Here is a 13416-nt window from a genome sequence, read left to right on the forward strand (position 1 = left end):
ACACGTGTAGGAGGATGCGCGTCCTTAGAACCAGAGAAGGGAAGGCTTGGGGTTGGAGAAGGTAGAAAAAATGCAGAGAAAGACGGAGTATCTGGTACGGTTTGGGTTTGTGGGTTCTCCCTACGGTTGTGGGAAGGGGGGGTGGGAGGGGAGAGGCCTGAAAGGGGAGGAGAAAGGGCACAGGGCTTGACAGTGAGGAGTCTCAGGAAGGCGCAAAGGCAGAGGGCTCACTCACCTAGGGTCTTGACCGCGATTTGCCGGGTGAGAGGAGGAGGCAGGTTGATGCAGACCAAGTCCACATCCTGGTGCAGCAGCACCTCGTCGATGCGACTGGTGTAGAAAGGAACGCTCATCTCCTTGGCCAGCTCCTCGGCTTCTTCCTGCGTCCGGCCCCACAGTGCCTTCACCGCAAAGCCCTCGTCCTTCAGGAGTGGGATGATGACCCTGGGCCGTGAGGCTGGTGCCGAACACGCCCACTCCGGGCAGCATGGCCGCTAAATAGTGCAGCCACCGGGATCTCCAGTCGAACACACATACAACCCCCCACTCCGGACCTTGAAGCCCCAGCCAGCTCCCTCGGGTGCCGTGCGCCACGCAAGGGTTCTGGAGCACCGAGCCCAGTTCAGGGATGCAGTTGGTGGCTCACAGTCTTCGCTGCTGCCGCCGCCACTGCTGCCGCTGCACCCGGCCTCCAGAGACTCCCGCCCTCGCCGCTGGTGGCTGCAGAGACGCAGATGCCCCCGATGCCCAGCGGAGCACCGGCTCAGGCTGGGCACCAGCCACAGCGGCACCCCACTTCCGCGCGCGCAGCCCGGGCAGCTCCATAGCCGGCTCATGCCTCTCCACCTCCTCTGCCGCCACTGCCGCCACCGAGCGTCCCCACCTTTGCGGCCCCGGGGGTGGTGGGTAGGGCTCCCGCTTCACCCCTCCCACACACGCGCCCGACTGTCTTCGCGGCTGCGAGTCCCACCCACCCTCAGCTCGCAGACGCCCCCCAAAAGCAAAAAGCTTGCAACCTTCCAGAGCGAGGAGTGGATCTGCTTGTCTTGTCCTTATCCTCTTCTCCCCGTAACAAAACCAACCAAAACGAAGCAGCCACAAGGAGGCTCGCTCAGAAGGATGCCGAGCTCCCCTGGCAGGGTGGGGGTCCAAGTTGCTGAGCGGCGGAGAGTCACGGACGATCGGCATCCCCCCTCATTCTTCTGCCATCTTCGCCCGCAGCAGCAGCAGCATTAGCCCGCTCCCGGATCGCTCGCGCCCGGAGGAAGGCGGAGTTAGGGAGTTTGGCTGTCAGCTCCCTGGGTTTTCCTGCAACCGCCCTCTCCGGAGCTCCCCACACCATTGGCCTCCGGGCTGAGCAGTGCCCCCACCCCCACCCCGCCTCGCCCCACCCGCCCTCCGGACTTGTCGCTTGTTTTCTTTTTCTGTCTGCTATCTCCTCCATCCAGAACCCCAACTCCACTCCTCCTTCTCTTCCTCCACCTCCTTCTGGTTTTTCTCCTATTTCTTTTCCTTTCTCACCCTTCTTTTCTCCTCTCTTCCCTCCCAACCCCGCCCCAAATAAATGTAGAGAGGGTCGTGATGGCGTGCTTATTAACCCAGCTGGACAAGCAGCACCAGGGGGAGTCAGGCGCTGCTGACTGTAACCTCTCCCCAGGCACCTACAGCTCCGGTCCTGTCCCATATACCCCAAGCTGGTTCCTCCCCGAAGCTGTGAGGCAGAGCCAGCCTGTCTGGATTGGGTTACATACAGCAGGCCCACAGGCCACTCCAACGCAGTTAGAGATCCTTGCACAACGCATCCACTGTCCGCTTGCCTAGCCTTTCTTCATATCCTACTTTCTACATCACACGCCGGGCCTCTTTTCCCTTTCCTCTCCCCCTAGCAAGTAAGCGTAATTTGAAAGGAAAAAAAAAAATTCCTTTCACGAGCTCCATTCATTTACTGCCCCCTCCCCCTCCCGCCACATCCCCTTTCCCCATTCATTTGTGTGTGCAGTCCTAGGCAATGCATTAAACGCTGGAAGGAGATTTGAGGTGAATGGAAATATGAGCCTGCTTGGCTCACGCTGCAGCAGGAGGCAGGGAAGGGTCTGCCTTGGAGACTGCAAAGGAGTGCGAGGTTTTTCCTGCTGTCATCTCTGAAGCAGAAGCTCTTCTGCAGGAAAATTATCAGCTTTCATAAGGATCGCCAGTTAAGTTAAACAAGCCTTGTCGCCCTCCTGCAGTAGTTCTCCCATTGGATTTCATTCATTCTGACTGCAAACAGACTTGTTGCCAAGTTCATAGTCACTGCAGTCTATGGATCACCACGGCATTGGCTGTCAAAGTTGTTTTTTTGCCCCAGAGACCCTTTGCCCCACCCCTACTTCTCACTGCCAACAGCCACTCGCCCCGTAGTTTTTTCGTTGTTTGTTTTTGTTTTTTACTTTTTTTTAGTCCCACCTTCAGATTGTTTGGTAATCTCAATGCAGCTGTGACAACAATTAGCATTTTTAAAAGAACAATTAAAATAATGGATGGCACTTGTCTTCAGCCTTGTTCACTTTAATTACTTAATGCAGCTATTTAAAAAAAAAACACTTTTATGAAGTTCATGTGTATAATATGTGCCTGCCACTGGGAACACAATGACAAAAAACAAAACCCCTCTGGTCCTTGTCTATAAAAGGAGTTAAAATTCTTGAAGGATGGAGTATAGGGGCCTGGAAACAAAGACACATAGAAAATTGAATATCAAAATACAATGTATGTGTGTGTATGTATGTATGTAGTATGTATGTATGTATGTATGTATTTGGGTTGTCTTCCTATCCTGTTTGACCACTCTCCTGTATCCTTTCCTGGCTCACTATCCATGACATGCCCACTAAGTATGGTGTACCCTAAAGCATCTTCTCTTTTCTCTCTATACTCTCTCAATTGTTAACCTGATCGAACTCCCATGGATTTAATTCTTTCCCAAATCTATGTATATACAGACGTGGTCTTTCTTCCAAGCCCTGGTTGGTCCTCTCTCCACAGGGGGTTTACTGATATTTCAAATTGTAAAGCCTATAGACATCTCTATCTCAATGTATCCTAAGTAGAACTTATTATATTTTCAAAAAAAAAAAATCCCCTCTGAACTTCACTTTTTCTGTTGAGAACACCACTATCCTTATAGTTACCCAGGTATGCAACCTCTGTCCTCTTCAACAACTCTCACTTCCCATATCCAATTAGTTAACAAATCTTATTTCTACCTCTACAAAATCCCATGCATCTTATTCTCTCCATAGCAGCTAGGTGGCAATATATACAGTTTTAGACAGGATGTCCAGAAGGACCTGGGTTCAAATTTTGACTGTGTGGCCCAAGTCACCTAACTTCTCTGAGCTCAGCTTCCTCATATGTAAAATAGGGATAATAATAGTACCTACCTCCTGCGGTTTGTTGAGAAGATAAAAACAGGTAATATTTATAAAGCATTTTGCAAAATTTAAAGTACTATATAAGTGCTAAGTATTATCATCTCTCAGATAACTACTGCCCTAGTTCAGAGTCCCAGTACTTCTCACTTGTACTATTGAAATAGTCTCCTAATTGGTCTTCCTGCCTCAAGTATCTCCTAATTTCAACACTTCAGCATCCTATGTTTGGAATGCATTTTGCTCCTCATCTCTGCTTCTTGGAATCTCTAGTTTCAGATCTGGATTCAGGTGAAGCACCATGGATTTTTCAATATTTTCAATAAAGTATTTAACTAGGTTCTCTACTGAAGAGATGGTAAAAGGAAAAGAAGGTATAGAATAGTGAGGGGAATGGGATAGAGGGTCAGTCAGAATTGACTGTGAGAGCATGGTTGAAATTATATAACATAACTTTGTCCTGATCCTACTCAGCAAAATTTTATGACTTCCTTCATCAGCATTCAGTACCATAGAAGTACTGTAGAATCCAAAAAGGCAGGTAATGGGAGTAATCAGAACTGGGGTGTGAGAACAGGGAATAAGAGAATCAAGTTGAACTGGTTAAATATGGAATCACATTATTCCACTTACCCTCAATAAGATTATACTCACTTTTGCTTTGTAGAATATTCTTAATTGTAATCCTAGCCTTCCAGAGTATTATATATTCCAAGCCCTCCACTCCTTTATGGTAGTAGTTGTTAGATCTTGTGTGATCCTGACTGTAGCTCCACAGTTCTTGAATTGTTTTCCTCAGGTTACTTTCAGTGTTTTCTCCTTGATCTGGGAGCTCTGGAATTTGGCTATAACATTCCTAGGAGTTTTCATTTGTAATTTTTCAGGAAGTGACTGGTAGATTCCATTTCTACTTTGCAATCTGGTTCTAAAATATCTGAGCAGTTTTCCTTTGTAATTTAAAAAATATGATGTCAGGGCAGCTAGGTGGTGCAGTGGATAGAGCACCGGCCCTGGATTCAGGAGTACCTGAGTTCAAATCTGGCCTCAGACACTTGACATTTACTAGCTGTGTGACCCTGAGCAAGTCACTTAACCCCAATTGCCTCACAAAAAAAAATGTTTTAGCTCTTTTTTTGACCATGGCTTTTAGGTAAAGTGATTCTAAGGTTCTCTCTCCTCCACATATTTTCCAAGTTGGTGTTTTTCCTATAAGATAGTTTCATATTTTCTTTCTTTTTCATTCTTTGTTTAATTGCTTCTTGATGTCTCATGGAGTCATTAGCTTCCACTTAGCCACTTCTAATTTAAAAGAGTTCTTTTCTGAAGTGAAGTTTTTTTAAATGGCTGCATTAAGTAATTAAAGTGAACAATGCTAAGACCCACCAGGGCCTCCATTATTGTAATGTTTTTGTTTTTTTTAATACTAATTGTTGTCACAGCTGCCATTGAGATTACCAAACAATCTGAGGGCAGGGCTAAAAAAAAGTACAAAAACAACAAATGAAAAACTACAGGCAAGTGGCTGTTGCCAGTGAAAAGTAAGGGGTGGGGCAAAGGGCTCTGGGGCAAAAAACAACTTTGACACCCAATTTCAAGGTGATCCATAGATGATGAATGGAAAGAGAAAGTGCGAAAGCCTTCCTGAGTGAGGAAGATCTCCTGAGGAGACCTGGGGGAGGACATGGATAAGATCTGACTATCCTTGCCTGCTATCATTTTATATCTCTCCTCCCCTTCTCAGGTCAACCCCTTGCAAAAGCAGTCTTCCAAAGATGCCTCCCTTGTTCTCTCACTTTCCTCTTAACCTCCTGCAACCTGGCTGCCAACCTCATTGTTCAACTGAAACTACCCTCTCCAAAATTACCAAAGAGCTCTCAATTGCCAAATCTAATGGCTTTTTTCTTGATCCTCATCCTTCTTGACCTCTCTGTAGTGGGGCCATTGACAGTAGTCTTGACTTATATTTTGCCACTGGATTCCAGTGACTCTGGAGGAGAGAATGAGGTTGATGACCTTGCTCAGCTCTGACGCATTTACATCCAATTCACTTGCAAGTCAAGACATCACTTCTAATGTTATTTGTGCTCTTCAAGAATGAACTCTGTAGCACTTGGCACTGTTGACCACCTCCTCTTTGAAACTTTTTCTTCTCTTGGTTCTCTCCTCTGTCCAGGAACAAATAAATATAAATTCCATTTGGCGTTTAAAATTCCTTCACAACCTGGTAAATTCATCCCAGAGAGTTGCCTGAAACACAGAGAAGTTGTGATTTACCCAGGGGTCACATTGGATAAATTAATTTGAATCATTGTTTATTTTGAACCCAAAATGAGACTATGTGGAACCCAGGTTCTTCCAGACTTTAAGCCTGGCACTATATCCTAGCAGCTAGGTAGCCCAGTGGATAGTGTACTGGGTCCAGAATCAGGAAGACTCAAGTTCAAACCTACTAGTTATGTAACCTTTTCTGCCTTGTTACCTCAACTATGAAGTGGGGATAATAATAGTAACTACCTCCAAGGGCTATTGTGAAGATCAAATGAGATAATATTTTAAAGAGCTTAGCAGAGTGCTTGGGGCAGCTAGGTGACACCATGGATAAAGAGAAGGTCTGGAGTTTGGAAGACTCTTCTTCCTGAGTTCAAATCTGACTTCAGGCATTTACTAACTTACCAGTCATTTTAACCCTGTTTGCCTTAGTTCTCACCTGGTAAAATGAGCTGGAGAAGGAATTGGGGGGCAACCACTCCAGTATCTTTGCCAAGAAAACCCCAAATGAGGTCATGAAGAATGGGACACAACTGAAACAACTGAACAACAACAACAATTCCTGGCACATAGTAGGCATTGATAAATGCTTGTTCCTTTCCCTCCTCTTCCCTCCATCCACCAGGTTAGCTGTCAGAAGTCAGAGACTGGCAAACTATGGTGCCAAATCCTGCCTACCACCTGCTTGGGCACTACCGAACTAAGAATGGGTTTTTTTTTCATGTTAAAAATCAGTTTTATCTATTTTTAAATTTAAAAATCATTCTTAGCTGGATGGCTATACAAAAACAGGTAGTAACCAGATTTGGCTCTCCAGTTCATCATTTGCCAATTCCTGTAATGGTGAAATGGGCTAATGAGCTCCCGAGCCTTGTGAGCATGTTCAGCTTCTTCTCTCAGCCTGATGGAACTCCCTGTGTGGACCTTGGAAGCATGCAGAGACTATTTTCCATCTGCTTACTGTGTTGGGTGAGATTGGCAGCTGAGCCCAAACTTCAATTGCTTACAAAAAGCAGGAACCATCCAAATCATCTCTCTCCTGGTAGTGATCAAAGAATTCACACTCTAAGCCTCTAATTGGGGAGGGTCTCAAGCCCTCCCTACACTGTCCAACATGTAGCCCATGAACACATCCCTGTCTGTTTTTCTGTGTCATGTATACTCTTTTATGTTCTTGTGTATAATACTGGAGATGGGTTAGTGACCCTTGTGAGCTTCAAAAAGTCAAAAGAAAGAGGCATCAGAGGTCCAGGAACTGGATTCTGCACCAGTTTGCTGGCAATTGAGTCTGAGATGACACCAGTGAGCAACCTGGGAGATCCAGCCTAGCCATAAATCAATCAGGTCAAAGGCCATGTCCTATAGTAACTGAGCAATTTGACCGGTACTACTATGCCGCATTCCAAATTGAGACTTCGCTGGGGGAAAGTTTTGTGGCAACTACTTTACATTTGAGCCTACTCTCATCCAGGGATCAAGATAGTATAGCAGGGAGGGGGAGTGGCAGCTAGGTGGCACAGTGAATAAAGCACCGGCCCTGGATTCAGGAGTACCTGAGTTCAAATCCGGCCTCAGACACTTGACACTTACTAGCTGTGTGACCCTGGGCAAGTCACTTAACCCCCTATGCCCACACACAAAAAAAAACCACCAAAAAACAAACAAACAAAGATAGTATAGGGGGATTGGAGGGGGTACCCATGGTATTGGTGGAAATGCTTTGCAACTTCTATTTTTGATATATCCCCTCAGTAAATATTCCTATGGCAGAAGGTATATCGGTGTTCATTGATTAAATGATATTAGGGCACTAAACACTGGGTCAATCAATGAAACAGGGAAGATACTGTAAAGATACTGTAAACTGTAACTGGTGATTGATACTATGGAGAACACAATAGAATAGGAACTTGAGTCAGTAACAACAGAAAGATACCCCCTAAGCTCCCCAGGAATACCTCTAAAATCCTCAAGGAAAGATATAAATAGTCTTTCTCTTGGGGACCTTACTTGTCAGTATGAGTGAGAATTGGGATAAGGCCCTTCCATGTTATAAAGCTCTACCTTACATTTAAACTTTTTCAAAGCTTTTATAAAATATTGTATTTGATCATAATGACCCTAAATTGGGGCAGCTAGGTGGTACAGTGGATAAAGCACTGGCTCTGGATTCAGGAGGACTTGAGGTCAAATCCAGCCTCAGACACTTGACACTTACTAGCTGTGTGGGCAAGTCACTTAACCCCAATTGCCTCGCAAAAAACAAAAACAAAACCAAAAAACAAAAAAAAATTTTTTTAAATAATGACCCTAATCTTCATTGTTAGAGGGAGAGTATTTTTCACCAGGGGATCCCTGCTCTGATATAATCAAAGGACCCTGAAACCCAGCCTTGTTTAATAGACTTTTATCTCCAAAGAAACTGAAAGAAGTTAAGTGACTTTACCAAGGTCATGTTAAAAAATCATTGATACAGACTAGAAACCTGGAACTCAAGTCCTAGGTCAAGTGCCCTTTCCCCTACTCCTGCTGCTTCAAAGTACATTATAAAGTAAACTCAAATATAAACATGTCAGGATGAAAAACATTTCCTGGTATTTTCACCACAGTGAAGTTTTGAAAAGAGCAGTTCCTATGTACTTTACCAAGGATTTCATTCCCATATAGTGCTTCAAGACATCTGGTGAGCATGGTAAAGAATTCGAACAAGTCATTTATTGCATAGATTGTTAGACATGCCTATTTGTAGATGATTCAGGCCTTTAAATGAAAAGGTGACATATTAGTATCAGGCTTTTGTCACAACTGAGTACTAAATCCTGCTTCAAACTTCATTTTTGTTATTTTAAAATAATATTGAAACAAGTTTGAAACCTGGTTTTGCCCTAATCCACATTTTTTTAGTATCCTGCCCCCTACTATTTTCAGATAAAGTTGGTGACTTGGTTATAAGCTCTCCAGATGGTTAATTATCTGAGTTTTTGGAAAGAGATTTGAAGCACCAGAAGCTTTCTTTTTAATTTTATTTAAATTTTTATTAAATTATTTTTCACATAGTAGGAATTGGTTAAATTAGTTGATTGATTGACTTGACCAATACAGAGGGAGTAGGTTTTGCTGGATTGCTCTTGACTATAGCCTAGGCCCTAGCTTCTTAAACTGTGGGTTTCAACCCCAGATGAAGGTCACCCAAATGAATATGGGGGGTCACAAAAATTTGGGCAAAAGTTAAAGGTTATGTATACCTATTTTACATACCTATATGCACAGAGTTACATCACAATTTCTTGGGTAAAAAGGGGGTCTAAAGCAGAACAGTATAAGAAGCCCTTGTCTTGGGGGCAGCTAGGTGGCACAGTGGATAGAGCACTGGCCCTGGATTCACGAGGATCTGAGTTCAAATTCAGCCTTAGACACTTGACACTTACTAGTTGTGTGACCCTGAGCAAGTCACTTAGCCCTCATTGCCCTATCACAAACCCCCCCCAAAACCATAGGATAGCTTCTATAAGCTGGCTCTTAGCAAGGAAGAAGCTTAGTAGAAGGTTATCAGATACCTTTGTAGATGAGATTTTAATCATGGTCAGTTCTTCTAATGGGGATCATGTTGATATTTTGCCTTGTGGTTGAAATAGTAATAGTCATTAAACCTAATGGCCATCAAGAACAGTTTACCTGTGACTCATGTTTAATTTTTTTTAAAGTTGTAATAGTTTGGAAAAAGGTCAAGGGAATAAAAAGTGAAGATAAAGATAAAAATAAAGGAAGTTTGTCACTGGGACTTAACTGGTAAGGAATGGAGACGTGAGGGATCTTCAAGGGTGGACATGCCAAAAGAAGTAAGCTCATTCCTATCAACTGGATGTTTGCTTTATACAAAGAATCCAGATGTTTCAAAGCTGAAGAATACATCTTCAATGAATGAATGAATGAATGAAAATCATGCATTAGGCCACCAACCGTGTGCCAGGCACTTTATTAGGCACTGGGAATACAAATACAAAACTCAGGCTCTACCAGCAGTGTGCTAGAGCCAGCGTCCAACAAGCTGACAATTTTCAGTGTGAGCATTTACCTGGGAAATCAGCAAATACTACAAACCAGGGTTTCATTTACTGTTCCATTGATTGTGCACATTTTATTTTTTACTGTGCATATTTTATAAAGTGATGCAGAAAAAAACTGATGATGTAGATTAAACTTAAGGGTATGTCCTGCAAACTTACCCTCCCCCAAGAGGTTCACCTGTTAAACATTTACCAGCACATCTATGCCTCTGTCCTTAAGCTGCTTAAGAAAAAAGAAGACCAACCCATAGAGTGAACAGGTGGCCAGGAAACTGAGTCTTAGTCTGTGGGAGCCCTGGGGTGCAAGAATGGAGTCAGAAGTCTCAATTCTCATTCCCCGTAGTGGTAGAATTGATTTGGTGAACAATGCAAAACATTGCTCTAGTCAACAATGGAAGCTTAATTAGAAGGCAACATAATTCTCATCACACAATACCATGACCTGCTACACATATTAAAAATAACACAAGGGCAGCTAGGTGGCACAGTGGATAGAGCACCGGCCCTGGTTTCAGGAGGACCTGAGTTCAAATCCGGCCTCAGACCACTTGACACTTACTAGCTGTGTGACCCTGGGCAAAGTCACTTAACCCTCATTGCCTTATGCAAAAAAAAAACAAAAACAACAAAAAAAATAATACAAAACCCATACCTACATACTAATATGCACATGTGCATCTGTAGGCAATAAACAATATAGCTGCACTGAGTATTCATTCTTACAAATTAAGCACAATAATAGGCCATTTATCTAGAGACAAGGAATTTGGCTCCCATCCTCAGCTCAAGAAGCTTCAATGGTTCCCTATTGCCAGAATACAAACTTTTCAGTTTGGCATTTAAAACTTTTCAATTATATCTCTTCGCTTATCTTTGTTGACTGATTACATAATTACTTCTCCTCTTGCATCCTCTTCTACAGCCAAACTGACTTGCTCCCTGCTCTTCCTGTACAAGGTCCTATCTGTTACCTCTGTCCCTTATATCAGGCCTTTCACTTCCATGAGAATATGCATCTCTTTCCCTTCTTTGAAGATGTTGGGGAATATGAGTGAGGAGCATTTCATGTACTGTAATATTTTGATTGATGCATTGGGTGGTTTTCTGAGCTGCTTTTTTTTTTTCCTTTTTTTTTATTGTTCTTTGCTATAAGGAATGCTCCTTGTAAGGGGGAAAGATGCAGTTTGGAAATGATAGTGGTACAGAAAAAAAGATACCAATAAGTTTTTTTAAAGAATCCAAGACTTTCATATAACAATAGAATAATAGGATTTTAAAAGATAAAAAATGTAGATAGATATATTTATATATTCTATATTGTAGTTTTTAATTTAAATAATTTAAAATATGTATATATATGTGACTATAGCTGTAGGGATTTATAAATATAGGTATAGGTTTAGGTGTTCTGTCCTTGGATTAGAAATTTTAATATTTATGAAATATCCACAGCAAAGGAATTTACAATTTTGCTAGCTACATCTGATTATTAGCCAAAATGCCACTTTACTATGAGAAAGGCTCACTTGTATTTATTAGAACCAAATTAAGAAGGAACTTGCTTTGGGCATTTTGATTTGACTATTCCAAAAATATTTATCCTTCTCATAGGTCTTAACATTTGTAGAATATGAAGCATTTAATTCCTTCCTGAATTAAGTTTTGCAAAGTGGGGGGAATTTTAATAGCTACCTGAAATCCTAGGGCTGTACTAAACATTTCTAATAATTTTTCATGCTGTATTATATTCCCAATGTTTCCATTGGTAGACTTTTAAAATCTTCTTTTACCATTCCATTATAGCTAGCTATTTTGCTTTCTCCTTGTCCTTGTATTTTTTGATGAGTACTTGAAAAATGTGACAATTAGCTCAGCACATTTTCACCCATCAAATAATGCTGCCTGACTCAAGGGAACAGAAGCACATTTTAGTTTATTCTTGAACATCATCCCTCCCTTTCCTTGACTGATGGCAGTTGTGGGGAGTGTGCCATTCAGGTTGGAGAATAATTTAGATCTCCAGGAAACCTCATGTTTGTGTAGTTGCTTGGCTGAAATATATAGCTGTGATGGTGTGGGGTGAGGGTGGAGAAGGTAGAGGGAATAAAAGGTGAGTTAAAGATTTAAACAACAAAAAAAGAAAGTTTGTCACTAGTGCTTAACTGGCAATGGATATTTATGATGGATCTTCTGGGGCAAAATGCCAAAAGAAATAAATGCATTCCTATCATCTGAATGTTTGTACTCTACAAAGTATCCAGATGTCTCAAAGCTGAGGAATATTGAAGATGTTTACAAATATTCAGATGTTTAGCAACATGTAGAACAAACATATCCATATGACTTATTTTTTAAAACTTTTCATCAAAATGTCACCATGTAGAGATTATGCATCCAATGCAACTGCCATCTAGATATTGCCTCCTTTAATAGGGGCAGCTGGGTGGCGCAGGAGATATAACATTGGCCCTAGAGTCAGGAGGACATGAGTTCAAATCCAGCCTCAGACACTTGACACTTGACACTCCTAGCTGTGTGACCCTAGGCAAGTCACTTAACCCCAATTGCCCTCAAACACCTGTTGTCCTTTGAGAACTAAGGACAAAGAACAGCAACAGCTTCCTCTGATGGAGAACATAATCAATCCATACCTTAGACTCTACACAGGAAGATGGAAAGAGCACTCCCACTCATGTGGGAGTCATTTAATTTATTAGAGCCTCAGTTTCCTCAATGGTAAAATAAGGGTTTGGTGGGACCAGCTATTTTTTTCTTTCTACATGATTCACATTCACGTATTTCAATATGTCCTCCAAAAAGACCTGTCCAAAGTTCTAGAGGCCTTCATCTAATTCTTGTACTACAGTCTTCAGGGAGTATTAAGCTTTAATTACTTAAAACTTCATGCAGACTTTAGTAACATTAAAAGTATTTTGTGGAGACCACAGCAGCTCCTGCCCAGGCTCTCCTCCTCTTCTCATTCACTCTGAGTGGCTGGCCCACTTCTTTAATAACACCATAACTCTCCACAATGGCAACTTTTGTTACATAATTTTTGTTTGACTCGTGTGCTACTGTTGCTGATATGCTATAGCCCATTCACATCCACAATCTTTTGGGTCACCTGCAATTTGGTTCTTCTGAGATCTTTACATTCCAGGAGAGCATCCCCAGAAGACTTTCTGTGTTCAAGAGAGGTACTTTTGTAGCATTGGGCGACTTGAGATAAGTATCTCAAAGGAGGTGGCAAGGCACTTATAATAGCTAATATTTATATAGCTCTTTAAGGTTTGTAAAGGCAGCTGGAAGGCACAGTGGATAGAGTTCTGAGTCTGGAGTCAGGAGGACCTGAGTTCAAATTCAACCTCAGACACTTACTAGCTTGTGACCCTGGGCAAATCACTTAACCCTATTCACCTCCCTTTCCTCATCTGTAAAATGAGCTAGGGAAGGAAATGGCAAACCACTCCAATATCTTTGCCAAGAAAACCCCATGGAGGGGGCAGCTAGATGGCGCAGTGGATAAAGCACCGGCCCTGGATTCAGGAGTACCTGAGTTCAAATCCGGCCTCAGACACTTAACACTTACTAGCTGTGTGACCTTGGCAAGTCACTTAACCCGAATTGCCTCACCAAAAAACAAAAAGAAAAACCCCATGGAGTCACAAAGA

The 13416-nt window shown here is 42.6% G+C and overlaps 1 protein-coding gene across 1 annotated transcript in view; it reads right to left on the bottom strand.

Annotated features, from left to right (window-relative positions):
• GFOD1 (glucose-fructose oxidoreductase domain containing 1) overlaps positions 1–489 on the bottom strand; it is a 165820-nt gene extending 165331 nt beyond the window's left edge. The window contains 2 exon segments of the mRNA XM_043988035.1: positions 236–446; positions 448–489. Coding sequence (XP_043843970.1) covers positions 236–446; positions 448–489 — 253 coding nt within the window.
• Between the last annotated feature and the right edge of the window lie 12927 nt (positions 490–13416).

The sequence above is a fragment of the Dromiciops gliroides genome, chromosome 1 (genome assembly GCF_019393635.1).
Source record: "Dromiciops gliroides isolate mDroGli1 chromosome 1, mDroGli1.pri, whole genome shotgun sequence".
NCBI lineage: Eukaryota > Metazoa > Chordata > Mammalia > Microbiotheria > Microbiotheriidae > Dromiciops > Dromiciops gliroides.